This window comes from Protomyctophum parallelum, assembly GCF_964188405.1.
Source record: "Protomyctophum parallelum genome assembly, chromosome: 19".
Classification (NCBI taxonomy): Eukaryota; Metazoa; Chordata; class Actinopteri; order Myctophiformes; family Myctophidae; genus Protomyctophum; species Protomyctophum parallelum.
The window spans coordinates 32,507,816-32,521,998 of NC_139717.1; the positions used below are offsets into that span (position 1 = coordinate 32,507,816).

General features: G+C 43.9%; 1 protein-coding gene across 7 annotated transcripts in view; it reads left to right on the forward strand.

The window, feature by feature from the left end:
• The window catches only part of ptprk (protein tyrosine phosphatase receptor type K), a 139,583-nt gene that overhangs the window by 63,493 nt on the left and 61,907 nt on the right, over positions 1-14,183 (forward strand). For all 7 annotated transcript variants that reach the window (XM_083789788.1, XM_083789792.1, XM_083789790.1 and 4 more), the window contains exons 3-5: positions 3,018-3,178; positions 5,715-5,825; positions 12,562-12,643. In XM_083789788.1, coding sequence (XP_083645914.1) covers positions 3,018-3,178; positions 5,715-5,825; positions 12,562-12,643 — 354 coding nt within the window. The remainder of the gene's footprint in view (positions 1-3,017; positions 3,179-5,714; positions 5,826-12,561; positions 12,644-14,183) is intronic.

Consider the following 14,183-nt stretch of genomic DNA (forward strand, 5'->3'; position numbering starts at 1 on the left):
CAATTGAAGCCTGCTGTGCTAGTGTTCCATTCTGCTGAGAACGGGGTTTTTCACAGTGGATTAACGGAACAATGCATGATAACTCACCATTGTCTTACGAGCCATTGTATAGTCCCCTATCATATCCCCAATGCCATTATAATATGCAAATAGAATTAACCCACAGAACAAGACAAGGGAACGCTGTATGGGCGACTTTTACTCTCACCAGACATCCAATTAAATTAAAACAAACGCTTACTAGGCGGGTTGGCAAAAATGACCACCACAACAGCTCGGTTTGCTGATGGGAGGTGTGTGTGTGTGTGTGCTTGTGCGTGTGACTGCCATCAGGGGCTGTGCCACTCAGCACCGTCCCAGATTCTAATATACGGAGGTATTCCCAATAGAGTATATATCCTGCTGAGATAATTAAATAACTAATAGAATTATTACAGCAGTATATACAGTATAAGAACATGTACACACACACACACACACACTCTCTCTCTCTCTCTCTCTGCTAAGGCCCTGTAGGGCAGGGTGGAAGAGAAGAAATACTTTGAGTATAGAGAAAATCATTTGATAGGGTAGACGGAAGAAGAGATGAGTGCTTTCGGAGGATTTGAGGAGGTGGATTTGAGGTGGATTTTGGCGATCTCTCCTCTCCTCTCTGCTAGTGGTCTGTGCTAGAGGTTTCTGGAGTAGTGATTAAGGACAGAGGAGGAGAATATCGGATTTCATCCCTTTTCATTTCACAAACATCTGTTGGAGATCTGAGTTGATTACCAAAACATCTGGACGGACTGAAGGACTGTCCTGTCATCGGCGGTTTGGCTACCTCCCCTCCTCTCCCCAGATGCTCTCGGTCTCCCCAGAGGCAGGGTTGGAGCTGACATCCTGTCGGATGTCACCCCGTGAGAGATGACGCTGGCTCCACTCAGTTGCCAATGTGAACTCAATCTACGTTGTTGGCCTTTTCAAACATTCGTCCGTGCTGGTTGAACGTCATTGATGGTACAGCATCGATGGCATGAATGGAAATGTTCCATTGTTCCAATGTTCCAATGTTCGTTATGCTTGTGTGGTGTTCTTGACTGGGCATCATTTATGGTTATAGAATCCAAAGGGAAGCACACACATCTCTAAAAAAAAAAGCATTTGGTTTATGTGGAGATATTATTTTCTCGCAGGAAATGTCATGATTTCAGCCTCATTGCCAGCCCCCGTTCCCCTTTTTATATTGGCAGATACATAGTAAATCTATTAATTTCCTACCCAATTATTATAGGTGCAGAGACATAAAACTCCATAATCAGTTGGCTTCCAATTTGCCATTACTGAGAAGACATTGGGGGCTGACATCAGCTAGTCTTAAGACAGGAGACCCCAGCCCCCCCCCCTCCCCCCCCACACACACACCTCCATGCCGTCCTGCTGCGGCCTTTCTCCAGAGGCAGGTGTGCCCCCCCCCCCCTTATTTACTGAGGAAATCTTTTGCTGAGCAAGCTTGTTTTTTTTTCTTCCCCCCAAGTAACATCCTACCACACAGTTCCTCATGTTCACACACCTGGGAACTACGCAATGTAACCACTGTCAGACTTGATCTGAACCACACCACGGGGCGTTTCAGAGCTGTGTTGATCCCTCGTAGTGGGCCAGGATTATTAAACAAACATTGATTGAGGATGACACTATTTAGCTGAAATTATGAAATGTCTGTAAGGTAACAAAAATATATTTCATCACCTTCATTAAACTGCACTTAAACCACTTTCCCCAGGGCTCTAAGTATGCTGGTATTTCTCTTCTCTTCTCTTCTCTTCTCTTCTCTTCTCTTCTCTTCTCTTCTCTTCTCTTCTCTTCTCTTCTCTTCTCTTCTCTTCTCTTCTCTTCTCTTCTCTTCTCTTCTCTTCTCTTCTCTTCTCTTCTCTTCTCTTCTCTTCTCTTCTCTTCTCTTCTCTTCTCCTGTAACAGTCTCCCAATCATGGAAAACAAAGGAAAAACATGAAGATTGGTGTGTGTGTGTGTGTGTACGTGGAAGACTAAGCACAAAAGAATGAAGGGGGGAGGGGTTACAGGGAGGAACCACTGATAGAGTGATGAAGTGAAACACGGCTCAGCATTTTTTCACCGTGACGAGAAACGCACTGCTTGGAACAGACGATGTCAGAGAGAGGACAAACCCAGGGAGGAACCTAAGAAAAGAGAGAAGAGATGGGGGGGCAGAGGGGTTATGTTGGACAGGCTCCATTATCAGATGGTGTACAGATGGCGTTCTCTTCTCAAACTGACCAGCAGCAACCAGGAAGTCAAAGCTGTGACTCCCCACAACAGGCAGAATGGAAAGTGCATTATTGTGGGCCGGGTCCCTTGAGGATATTGCAAGTGATGATATGACATTTATATTCTGCCTCAGACATACATGGCTCAAAACCTGCGGACCATCCTGAGAGATTTAACTCTTCATACAATAGTCTTGCGCAGCCGGACAACACCTCCCAAAATCCAACTAATCTGTCATTTCCGTGCACAAAAATATATTTTAAAATATCTTTCGAGCTTATTATTTTATTTCCATTTCTGCTAAGCAACAAGCTATAGATGGGTAGATGATATATTACGAGACATTTGCGCGACTGTAAAGACGAAACGGAAGTGCGGAGGAGGCTCTTTATATTTTGCTCATGATAGTTTCCGTTGCTCCAGACTGTATGACGGAAGCGTTTGAAAATTGCAAGAGGCAACATGCAAGACTATTCATACAAGGATGCAGGTTCAATCCCGCCAGTGTATCCACGTGTCTGTATTTGGCATAAGATGGATTGAACCCTCATCCACTAATGCATTCCAAGTATTTCTAGTTAAGTGCATTTGCTAACTACTTAACCACTTAGACTCTCTATACTGTAAAATGGACTTGCGTTGCACCATACCTTTCCATCTACACCAAATCTCTGACAACCATCCCCCCCCAGGGGTTCAAGTGTATAAATGTCTTGTATAATCTGTTTTTCATTCTGTCTTTCTAACTGCAGGTTCCTATATGTATGTGGACGTGTCCCAGTATGATGTTGGGGAGAAGGCCAGGTTTCAGCTGCCTGTCATGAAGGAGAATGACACGCACTGCATCGACTTCAACTACCTCCTCACCAGCCCCGATGGATCCAGTCCTGGAACGCTCAATGTTCTAGTCAAGGTACTGTATGAAGAACCTTTACTGCCAGTCAGAGATGTCATTTAACACTTTGATGGTGGCTAATTGTTTAATCCAGGGTTCCACGTTGCGTAATACGATAAACCCGCTATTTGTTTAATGCGTTTAATTCACCGTTTTAAAATAATTAAAAAGAAATAGCTTTCGCGTTATGATGATGAAACGGGAAATCAAGTCTTCCTCTGGGCTGCTAGGGCTTCTGGGAAATTGAGCCCAATGCATGTGAAGTGTGAACTGTCCGTTTGTTTAGACTACAACATGCTGTGCAGGGTGGCTTCGTTTCGCATTGTCATGGCTGCTGGTTCTTCTGATCATAACAAGCCATCGGACTATTTTTTGCCGGATTTTCGTGGTTGAAAGCTGCAAATACTTCAGCGTATGCTCTAAAGGTAATAAAACAATCTTGGCAGCGTAGAATATTGGATTAAATAGCTGGGAACGCGGGTTATACAGTAATACTGTTAAAAGGAAAATAGAAAAGAAAAAGAGAGAAAAAAAGAAAAAAGAAATTGTGCCAAATATGCCCAGTTAAAAAAAATACCTGATCTACATGCTTGCAACGCATGGTGGCGCATTGTGAGATCTGCTTGTATAGATCCTGAATGTGTAAAGAAACGAAAATGTTTGGAAAATCTTCGCGTATACATGCCCAAAACAGCTGCCATCCGAGGCAGAGATGTTCTCCGATCTACGTTCGATCTAGCCTGGTTAATAAACCAGACTAATATCGCACGGATCCGCGGGATATTAGTCTGGGGAGGCTCAGCTTGGATTTCATTTCCAGGGAAACATTTTCTCTTTGACGCAATTGGTCAGAGCTACTGTCAGTCAAAGGTCTCAAGCATTGAACGTCACTGTACCAAAGCCCGCCCATATTGCATACCGTGTCCCTATTGGGCGCACACGTTCTCGTGTGTAGGAAATGGGCGTAAAATTGAGCCTCTCCAGACCGAAATCCGCCGGTAGGCAATTTTTTTTTGCCAACGGCTGATTCGGTCTGGTTTATTAACCAGGCTACGTTCGATCTACATTCTTCGCTGCATAACCCGCTATACACACCTTTTATTCCATTGTCTTTCCCTGTGTGCTAAACCCGCTTTTTGTTTTATATGTTTAATTCGCCTTTTTTGATGACTTTCATGAAAATCCTGCTCCGGCTGTAAAGCTCCCTCCAATGCAAAGTGAACGAGGGGGTATAGACAAAGTGAACGAGGGGGTATAGACAAAGTGAACGAGGGGGTATAGACAAAGTGAACGAGGGGGTATAGACAAAGTGAACGAGGGGGTATAGACAAAGTGAACGAGGGGCTATAGACAAAGTGAACGAGGGGCTATAGACAAAGTGAACGAGGGGGTATAGACAATCTCTCTGTTTGTGAGTGGCATCTTGGAAATGGCTTATGTGTCGGCTCAATAACAAACGATCGGACTATTTTCAGCCGGATAATCATGATACGGAGCTAGAATTACGACGCATTGACTCTTCAAAGGTAACATCGGCAGCAACCGTAACTTCTTGTAATGTTAATTACAGCAATAAAGGTGTTTTAATCTAATCAAATTCTAATCAAATTCTAATCTAATTTTAATCTAATTCTAATCTAATCTAATTCAAATGTATATAGCACTGAAGTGGTTACTGCATGTTTTGTAATAATAATAAAAATCTACAAAGTAACTACCGGTAGTAACTAAAGTTTTCAAATAGATGTAGTCGAGTAAAATTATAAAGTACAATATTTGCCTGTGCGATGTAGTGGAGTAGAAGTACTGGAAATTCGAAATACTCGAGTAAAGTACAAATGACTCAAAACTGTACTTTAGTACATCACTTAAGTAAATGTACTTAGTTACTTTCCACCACTGCTTAATTGTGAAGACATAACAAAACAACTGAAAACTGTTTATCAATAAAACAGAATATGACACATTACAGTAAATTATTCTGGTGTGAGTGTCTGGTTAGAGGTCAAGCCAGAATTATTCTTAGTCACGCTGTGGCACATTGTGAGCTTGTAGATCGTCTGTTTTTGGTGCGTGACACAAGCACACAGCTAAGTCAGACTTTGGTGTTTTACAGCTCCAGCACAGCTGTATGTGAGTGTCCTTGTCATTGGGAGGATCTTGATGTAAGCTTGGACGTCTTGCAGAGCGTTCACTCACATCAGATAACACACAAGCTCACCGTGTTTGATGATGACGACACCATGATCAAACGCTGTGGCTGTTTACTTTCACGCGCTGATCTGCTTTTCATCTGCAAACCAGCGCCGATTTTTCTCCCTCTGCCCTGTTTTCCCTGCACGATTTTGCGTGTTTTTTGGAAACACATTGAATGCGTCTGTCACTTCCACTTTCACCGCGTTCCTGGTTCACTTTTTCCCCCCGTATAAGGGAACACAGGCGTTTTCGAGTGCATGTGGAAAATGCAACAGACCAGATGTTCTTTGGCACGCAGTGATATTTAGTGTGTGGTGAGTGTGACTGCATAATCATTGCCTTATTGTCTCCTCTCTAGGTAAACAAGGGGCCCTTGGCTAATCCTATATGGAACGTCAGCTCCTACACGGGCAAAGACTGGCTTCGTGCTGAACTCGCCGTCTCTACATTCTGGCCTAATGAGTACCAGGTAACACTTGTGACTCAGATAATAATAATAGGTTGAGTAAGATATATTTTTGTGTGGCTAGATTAAGTTATTACAAAGCTTGTGCGTGCGTGCATGCGTGCGTGCGTAACGGTTAGTTTGTGCTATGTTCCAATTAAAATGTTCCCCATACAAGACTTTGACATCATGGTTCTGGTTCCTGTTATGCTCATTGATGTTGTGTGATGTCATACATTGTTCTCCCCCATTTTCGTTCTTCCAGCGACATCCTCCAAAAATGAAACGAAAACTGCTTTCAGTCATAAAACATCAACGTGTTGAGTCCAACGTTCATCCTCCCCTCCTGTCTAGCCTGTCTTTGTCAAACCCAAATGAGCCGGAATTCTTCACACTCTGTTGCTAAAGCAAATGTTGACAAGCAACTTTAAGAGAATGAAGGGTAACAGTATTGCAACATAATTAGGCAATAACTCAGTCCCGGGCAATCAAATAAGGCAGCTGCATCAGTCTAGGTCTTTGACTAACAGTTTCAGCATGTGTAAGCCAGGGGCCATGTACACATTATATGGCACGCACAGGGGAAGGAAGGGTTATAAAGTTACAATAATTAGTAAAATTCAAGAAAACTATCTGTCAATATTTCATAGTAGGCCTAAGTACAAGGAGGAATGAAGTATAGCTCAGAGCAAAAACAATCTCCCTCTCCGTCTCCCTCTCCCTCTCTTTCTCTCACGCGTGCGCGTGAGTGCGTTGTCGTTCATCTGAGTGTCACTGCAGGGATCACAGTCAGTCATCTGGTCTTTCTAGTTTTGACAGTACAACGCTCATTAACATGATGTGTGTGTGTGTGTGTGTGTGAACCGTGCGGGAGGGGTTGTCTGTGTTGACAGATGTGTGCGTTGTCGTGGGTGAGGTTATCAGCTGAATGTAGTGGCACATTCTCTCGCTCACTCTTACAGTACACGCACATACGCACGCACGCACACACACACACACACACACACACACACACACACACACACACACACACACACACACACACACACACACACACACACACACACACACACACACACAGCCAGAGATGTATATTTAGCACAGTGAAGAAGACTGAAAGCATCCTTTAAGCTCAATGCCCCTTGGGGGACCAAGGGGGAGATCTAGACAGAATTAAACTCGTGTGTCAACACGTTTTTAATTGGATATAATCGTCCTGATTGGCCGGAGCTCCTGTTAGTGTCTCAAGCTGCAGGGACAGGTTATTTAGATTTGAAGTAATGAAGCTATAATTTCATGTTCTGACGTGTTTTTAATGTTGGCACTTCGGGTGGCGTTGTGATGAGATGAGACCGTGTACACATGGGTACACTACAAACGGAAACAATATTATTGCTCTCGGGGAGAAACCGCTTACATCCATTTTTTAACTTTTTTTTTTCTCGCTTTTTTCATCGTCCAAGAATGTCATACAAAAGGACACTAAATCGAGTAGTCGTAAGTCCTATCTTGTTGTACAATAGTGACACGGAAAAACACAGTAAAAAAGCTCAACGCTTGCTGATGCGACATATCATATCATAGCTTATAGATCTGCTGTTTTTTGTATATTTGAAAATGTGCAAAAATCTTTTATTTTAACAGTTTCCGTGCTTTGAATGGATTACTCCAGGTTAATGTCGCTGCCATATCGGACATACGCGAGTTTTGTTTTATGTGTTTAATCCGCCGTAATGTAAACAAAAAAAAGAAAATTCTTCTTCGCCGCGGAGAAAGAGAGTAGGCGCATCTGTTGTGATAAAAAAAAACGGAAATCGTCACATGCTGTGGGCTGCTAGGGCTTCTGGGAAATTGAGGCCAATGTAAACGAATGGGGTGCAACGCCTCATTGAGACCAGTCTTGTGTGCGTCTTCCGGGTGCACCAAGATGGTGGATGCTTCACTCGGATCATAACAAACCAGGGGAGCTTTCTTTGCTGGATTTTCGCGGATTAAAAGCCCAAATAATTCAGCGTATGCTCTAAAGGTAATACAACAATCTCGGCAGTGAAGGGGGGTTGATTAAAAGTCAGATAAATCGTTTTCCGCAGTCAAACTGTTAACGCATTATTTTCTTAAAAATATTAACTTTTTGAATCAATTACATCAATCAGTTAGATCAACCGATGCACCCATACTGCTACTGCCACCATCAGGGGAAAAACCCTGGTAAAAGTGACACTCTTTCCTTTGACTATAAACTTGTCAAGGTCCTTTATGTGTTGGGTAAGTGCCTTGACCTCCGCCTGACCGCAGCCCAGTGAATCACTCATTTTCAATCTCAATACCTATTTGGTTGCTCATTAATGTCACCATGGGCTCAATTTATCAGCTCATGGTCTGTTGGTCTGTTTGGCCTCTTTTCTTAATTTATTTTTTACATCTAATCGGTGTTCAGTATTATCCAGATCACTCCCACCAAGGACCAAAACGCAGTTAACGCACAGTAACAACTGGACTGCATCCATCCTTCAACCTCGACAGTGCACTCAAAAACATTTGACTGCAGAGCCATCGAACCACTGAATGCAGTGGTCTACTATGGAAGCACACAGTTGGCACAGTTGGTGTTGGCGGGTGGGAAGGGTGGCTTTTTTGGTTAAAATGCGTGTCAATGGCCCAGGCCGTAGCGTAACGGTCTGGGCACCGGACTGGTGATCCAGTCGCGGTGTGCCGCGGGTTCGACTCCCGGACCCGACACGGCCTTTACCGCATGTCATCCCCCCATCTCTCTCCCGTTTCCTGTCAGCCTACTTTCTATCCCTTAAAAAATCAATAAAGGCGTAAGCCACAAAAAAATATCTTAAAAAAAAAAAAAAAATGCGTGTCAATAATCTGCACTCATTTCTATAGATTCTTTGTTCAGTAACAGGGATTCTGAACAAAGACAGAATTCAGGGGGACAGAATTCAGAATTGGAATTGAGAGCCCCGAACTAAGCTCATGCCTCCTTCAATGCATGAGGAATGAGCAGGCCGCTGCTTATCACCTGACAGGGGGGAGTTTCCCCGGTAAGGACCAACCAGTTCCTTTCCCCTCCATCAGGCACCCCAGCTGACGTCCGGGCGGAGGAATATAGAGACCAGGATTACTGCATGTTTTTTGTGAGGGTACCTATAGGGACACGGGGAGAACATGGAAACTCCACACAGAAAGGCCAACCCCACCTAGGGTATGGGCGCTGATGATGCGGAGGAGAAGAACACGCCCCAGTCGAACCTGGGACCTTCTAGCTGTGAGGCGAAAGCGCTATTACAGGGCTGGAGAAACGGGGAGACTCCTGTTACTGAACAAATTATTTGAGAATATAGTACCATAACCTTTTAAACAAAAAATCTGAGATGTCCCGATACTGTATCGGTATCGGAAAAGTATCGGATCAGCCCTTATTTGATCATATTGGGTCATATCGGTATTTGCTAATATGCCATCTAACCACCGATCCGACACGGGTAAGGGGTTGACGCTATGGCAGGTAAATGAAATGTTGGGGAATGTGGAGTTTGCTTTAGAGTTGCCCAAACTGCCAAAAGTGCACATTTGAGGAGTCTGCTATAAACACAACGGGGGTATATAGCTATAAACACTATTCCCGGTCGGTGGACTTCAAAATAAGATACATTTAAATATTATTCTCTGGTATCGGTATTCGCCATCCATATCGGCTAACACAGAAATTGTGGTATCAGGATCGGATCGGAAAATCGGCACATCCCTACTAAAAAAAAAAAAAAAAAACATATCACTATCCTACCTTTTAATGTGGTCCTCCTGGTGAAACCCCTCCCTTCAGGTGATAAGAAGTGGCTGGTGATGCTCCATGTGCACCAGAAGAAACACATGGTCGTCTACACAGCCACCACAGGACAACAGTGGGGGGTTGACAGCAGGTTGACAGGGACCACGGTACACATGGGGGGAATTGGCAATGACTGAACTGGGTAGGAAAACAACAAACAGCTGTTCAAAAACAAAAATAAATTCAAGTAGACACGAACATAAGGCATTCATGATACCAGTTCCATTCCAGACTCAGATGTGGCTTGGAAATTGACCTCGAAAGATTTACGTGAGGTTTTACATCTGCTGTGACTGACACACAATTTTATAGGGCTCATTTTTATAGTCTTTGGTGGCATTGGTCTGCCCGAACCGAACCCATGACCTCCCAGTCTCAGGATGGACCGCAAGACTACTACTGAGTTAGTGTCCATTGAATGGGCCGTCCCCAAACCGGCTTACTCATCAATCAACGTGCTCTCTCACCTACACACATTTAAAACAACATCATCTTAACTGACAGAGAATAGGCAAACACACACACACACACACACACACACAGGCACACGCGGGCACATCAAGCACTCGTGCTTCTAAAGGGGATATGGAAATCAAGTAGCGTATAGCTGTAATGAACGACAGACACACAGATACTGTAGATATAGCAGGCAGGGCAGGCGTGCAGACGGACAGACAAGGCAGGTAGACAGACGGAAAGACAGATAGATAGATGAAGGTATTAAAAGTCAACTGATGCCTCCCTGCTTGGCTGTGAGCTCAGAGTGAAAGATGATAGGAGAAAGAGACAAGATAGATTGGTAGGAGAGGAGGCGAGAGAGAGAGAGCGTATGACAAGCGAGGGATGATGATAAGCTAAGGGTAAACAGTTCACGGCAGGTTTCCTTTTTACAGGTGATGAATGACAACAACGCTACCTCTCTCTCTCCCTCCCCCCTTATGTCCTCTCTCTCATCTCTTACGCCATCCTCTCCTCTCCTTCATTATGGTCCTCCTCCTCGCTGAGTAAACACTGTCAGAAAACAGACAGAGGAGAGGAGAGGTTGAAGATGGGTGGTGGGGGGGAAACGAAAAAATGGACGAGAATGGAGGAGAAGTGACAGAAGGAGTTGAAATGACAATAAGGATGAATTCACTATTCATTATCCACGTGATACTTTTTGATGGAATGGGTAGCTGGGAAGACAACTAATATACTGTATGATATGGCCAATTAGATTAAAAAAACAAAAAAAACATGATTGAACACACTTGGTTCACCCCCAGGGTTTTTCCCTCTAGCCTACATAACATCAAATCTCTTTGCTGAAGTAGCCAGTCTAAAAGCTCACAATGTGCCGTTGTTGCTGTTGCGTCACAACTAGCTATCCCTAGTTGTGATACAACTAGGGATACCTAGTTGTGAGGGGGGGGGGGGGTTGACCTCTCCTTCTGCAATGTACTTTGCGCATGCGCACTGCCGTTCACTTCCTTGTTTGTGGCTCGAAAAGAATGGCTCATATCTCCTAATCTAGGGAACTCCATGGTTTTGACTAGATGGGCAATGTTCTGTCTTAATTTCTGACTTCAGCATGCCTCTCGTTTGGAATATTAACGCTTCTAGTAGAGAGACTTTAGCGTGACCAGTGTAAGGTAAGCATGGAAGATTAATATGCCTCCCGTTTTTTTGGGGGGGAACGGAAGGCGGGGATTTTCTGAGTAAAATCTGCCATATCTGTGTGGCATGCTGGCGTCATCCGTTGTGTTAATTTCCATTTGTTTACTGAATGGCAAGCCTTATTGTGGACTGGAGCTCAGTATTGTTAGCTGTAACTCTGAGCTGAATAAAAAAAGTTGGTGATTACATTTTTAATTGCATCTAAAGCCCTTGCCAGCTACTTCTTTTTCATCTCCTTTTTTCTGGCATCTCAATTTATGTCCAGGTCCTGGCATAACAAGGACATTCACTACAACATAGTTTAGCTTGTGTCGCAGACTGCTATAACTGCTGTGATGTACATGGGTCACAGAATCTGATAGCGAGAGTGAGTTAGTGATTGGAGGCGTTGTGAGCTTGTACTATAGATCTGCTATTTTTTGCAAACAACGTGTCCTTGTCCTTGCAGGCAACGTGTCCTTCCATTGCCTCAGCAGAGACGTTGAATTGAACGGTTCCAATTTTGGGTTAAATCTATAGCTGCCACTAGGTGGCAGCATAAGCACACATAAGGAATGCCACCCGTCCGCTCTAACTCTGCGATCTTTGTTTCCTTTCCGGGTTATTCAGGAAGGTGGGGGCTTTTGTTATGAGCACAGTGATCACTCGCAGTTGCTCAGACCCCTTAGCTATCATTACAACCTGTATGTGCTCAGCGACGCGATACAAACTCACAAATGATTTACGATCGTCGGGTGCGCGACGGCTCACCAGGGACAGCGCTCGAACCTTTTGAGATACAGTGCTTTGAAAATCTTCTATAATAATGGAGGCTCAATGTAGCTGGATTTAAAAATCACGTAGTTGGTGGGGACGGAGGCTCTCCATACTAACCGGAGCAATGCTCAAAGGTAAATGGACGGTCGCTGCTTTCATATATGGAGTATACGGTTGTCTACGAACGTACGCGTAGATAGCACCAGTAGGTACCGATAGCCTAGCTACGTTTATAAACGTAGATAGCAGCAAAAAAGTTAATGAAAGGTCAGGAATGATTGTGGATGTGGAATACCTACGCTTGCCTCTTATTGCTTTTCTCCCCTCCTTCCAACTCCACTGACCTTTACTATGTACTAAAGTACATTATTTATTTACAAAGTACAGTATTTATGTACTTTGCGGATCAAACAAATATAGAACAAGGCGTACTTATAATCTTTTTGAATATTGGTAATAGTGATGCTGATAATGCCCTCTCTCTCTCTCTCTCTCTCTCTCTCTCCTCAGGTCATATTTGAGGCAGAAGTCTCAGACAGCAAGGCTGGCTTCATAGCCATCGACGACATTCAGGTGCTCAGCTACCCGTGCGGTAAGTCATTAGCATGCCAGCAATTAGTCCTAGTCCGCTGCTTAGACGCTGATAGCTCAGGCCACTCATTAGACTGCACCTATGATGGCTTCTGTTGCAGCTGAACGGCCAGATTAGTAGGAAGGTGACACGGGGGGGGGGGGGGAGGGCGAGAGGGGGGGGGGGGCAACGGCAAGGAGAGAGACAGACAAGTGAAGAGGAAGAGTTGGAGGAAGAGAGACTGGGAGCGATAGAGAGTGAAGCGAGAAATGAGACGGTATTATGGAAAGAGACAATTCTGACCGCTCAGCACTTTAGAGATATACACACACCCACGGATGCACGTGTGGCGTGCGCACAGATACACACACACGCACAGAACAGTGGTTGTCTTGTCTCCAACTGAGAAGCGAGTCGGAGCAGAGGCGAAGGTTGTGATCCATTTCTAATTGTGGCTAACCTTCGTGTCTCCTTCTCTTCTGCGTTTCTTTATTTACCGCATCCCTCCAATTAAAATATGCTGCAAATGCAGAACCATTCACCTGCCATGGCGCACACACACGCCTGGTGTGTGGGTCAGGACCCAAACTGGGTCACAACAATGTCATTCCATGTGACAGGGGAGGTTTGGAGAAAGGCAGGGTTGCTCCCAATGCCAGCTCAGACAGCACCATCCAGCCTAGCAGGATCTCTAATGCTTCTCTATCTGTTAAATCAGTAGTTCTCAATGTTTTATTTGTCCCCAGACACCACTCTAAGAACCACATGTTAAATGATAACGATGACCACGTTTGCATTGTTTATTTTTCCATTGCCACACCAACCTCATTGAGACAAAATCTCAGAACCATTATCAGGCAAAAGTATTCGAAAATGTATGCATTTCCAAAATAGCAGATGTACAAGCCCACAACGTGGTTTGTTTGGAGCTTATAGATTGGCTATTTGTGACATAACATGACCAATCGCATTCATTTATGAAAGAAGAAAAGGTAAATCTAATTATAGCGTAATAAATATAAAATCAGAACCTCCAAATCTTTAAATTGGAAGGGGTAAGAAGTAAGAACACGGGACAAGGATACACTGTAGGGAAAACAACCTGGACTGGAATTAGTCCTCAGTCACACACCACAGAAGGACCATTCATCCTCACAGCTGCAGGACACACAACTGTGCGTGTGGGTGCGTGCGTGCATGTGTGTGTGTGTGTGTGTGTGTGTGTGTGTGTGTGTGTGTATGTTTGTGTTGTTTGGTGCGTGTGCCGTTAATTTTAGTTTCATTGCCAATTTAACAGCCATCTATGATTGCAATCACCTCCCAAGAATGAAAATGTCAAAGTCAAACGGTATCTTCATAGCCTGAAAGGCTCATTTTATTTGATAAGCACTAGTTTAATTTGAACGGGTGACTATGAGCATTTACACAGCATGAACTATTATTAATCATAACAATAATAACGGTACCACCCGTAAGGATCCATTTGGTTACATTTTTACACCTTCAAGCCACCTGTATTTAATTAGGTTTTATTTCCCCAACAACATACCTTATACCTTAT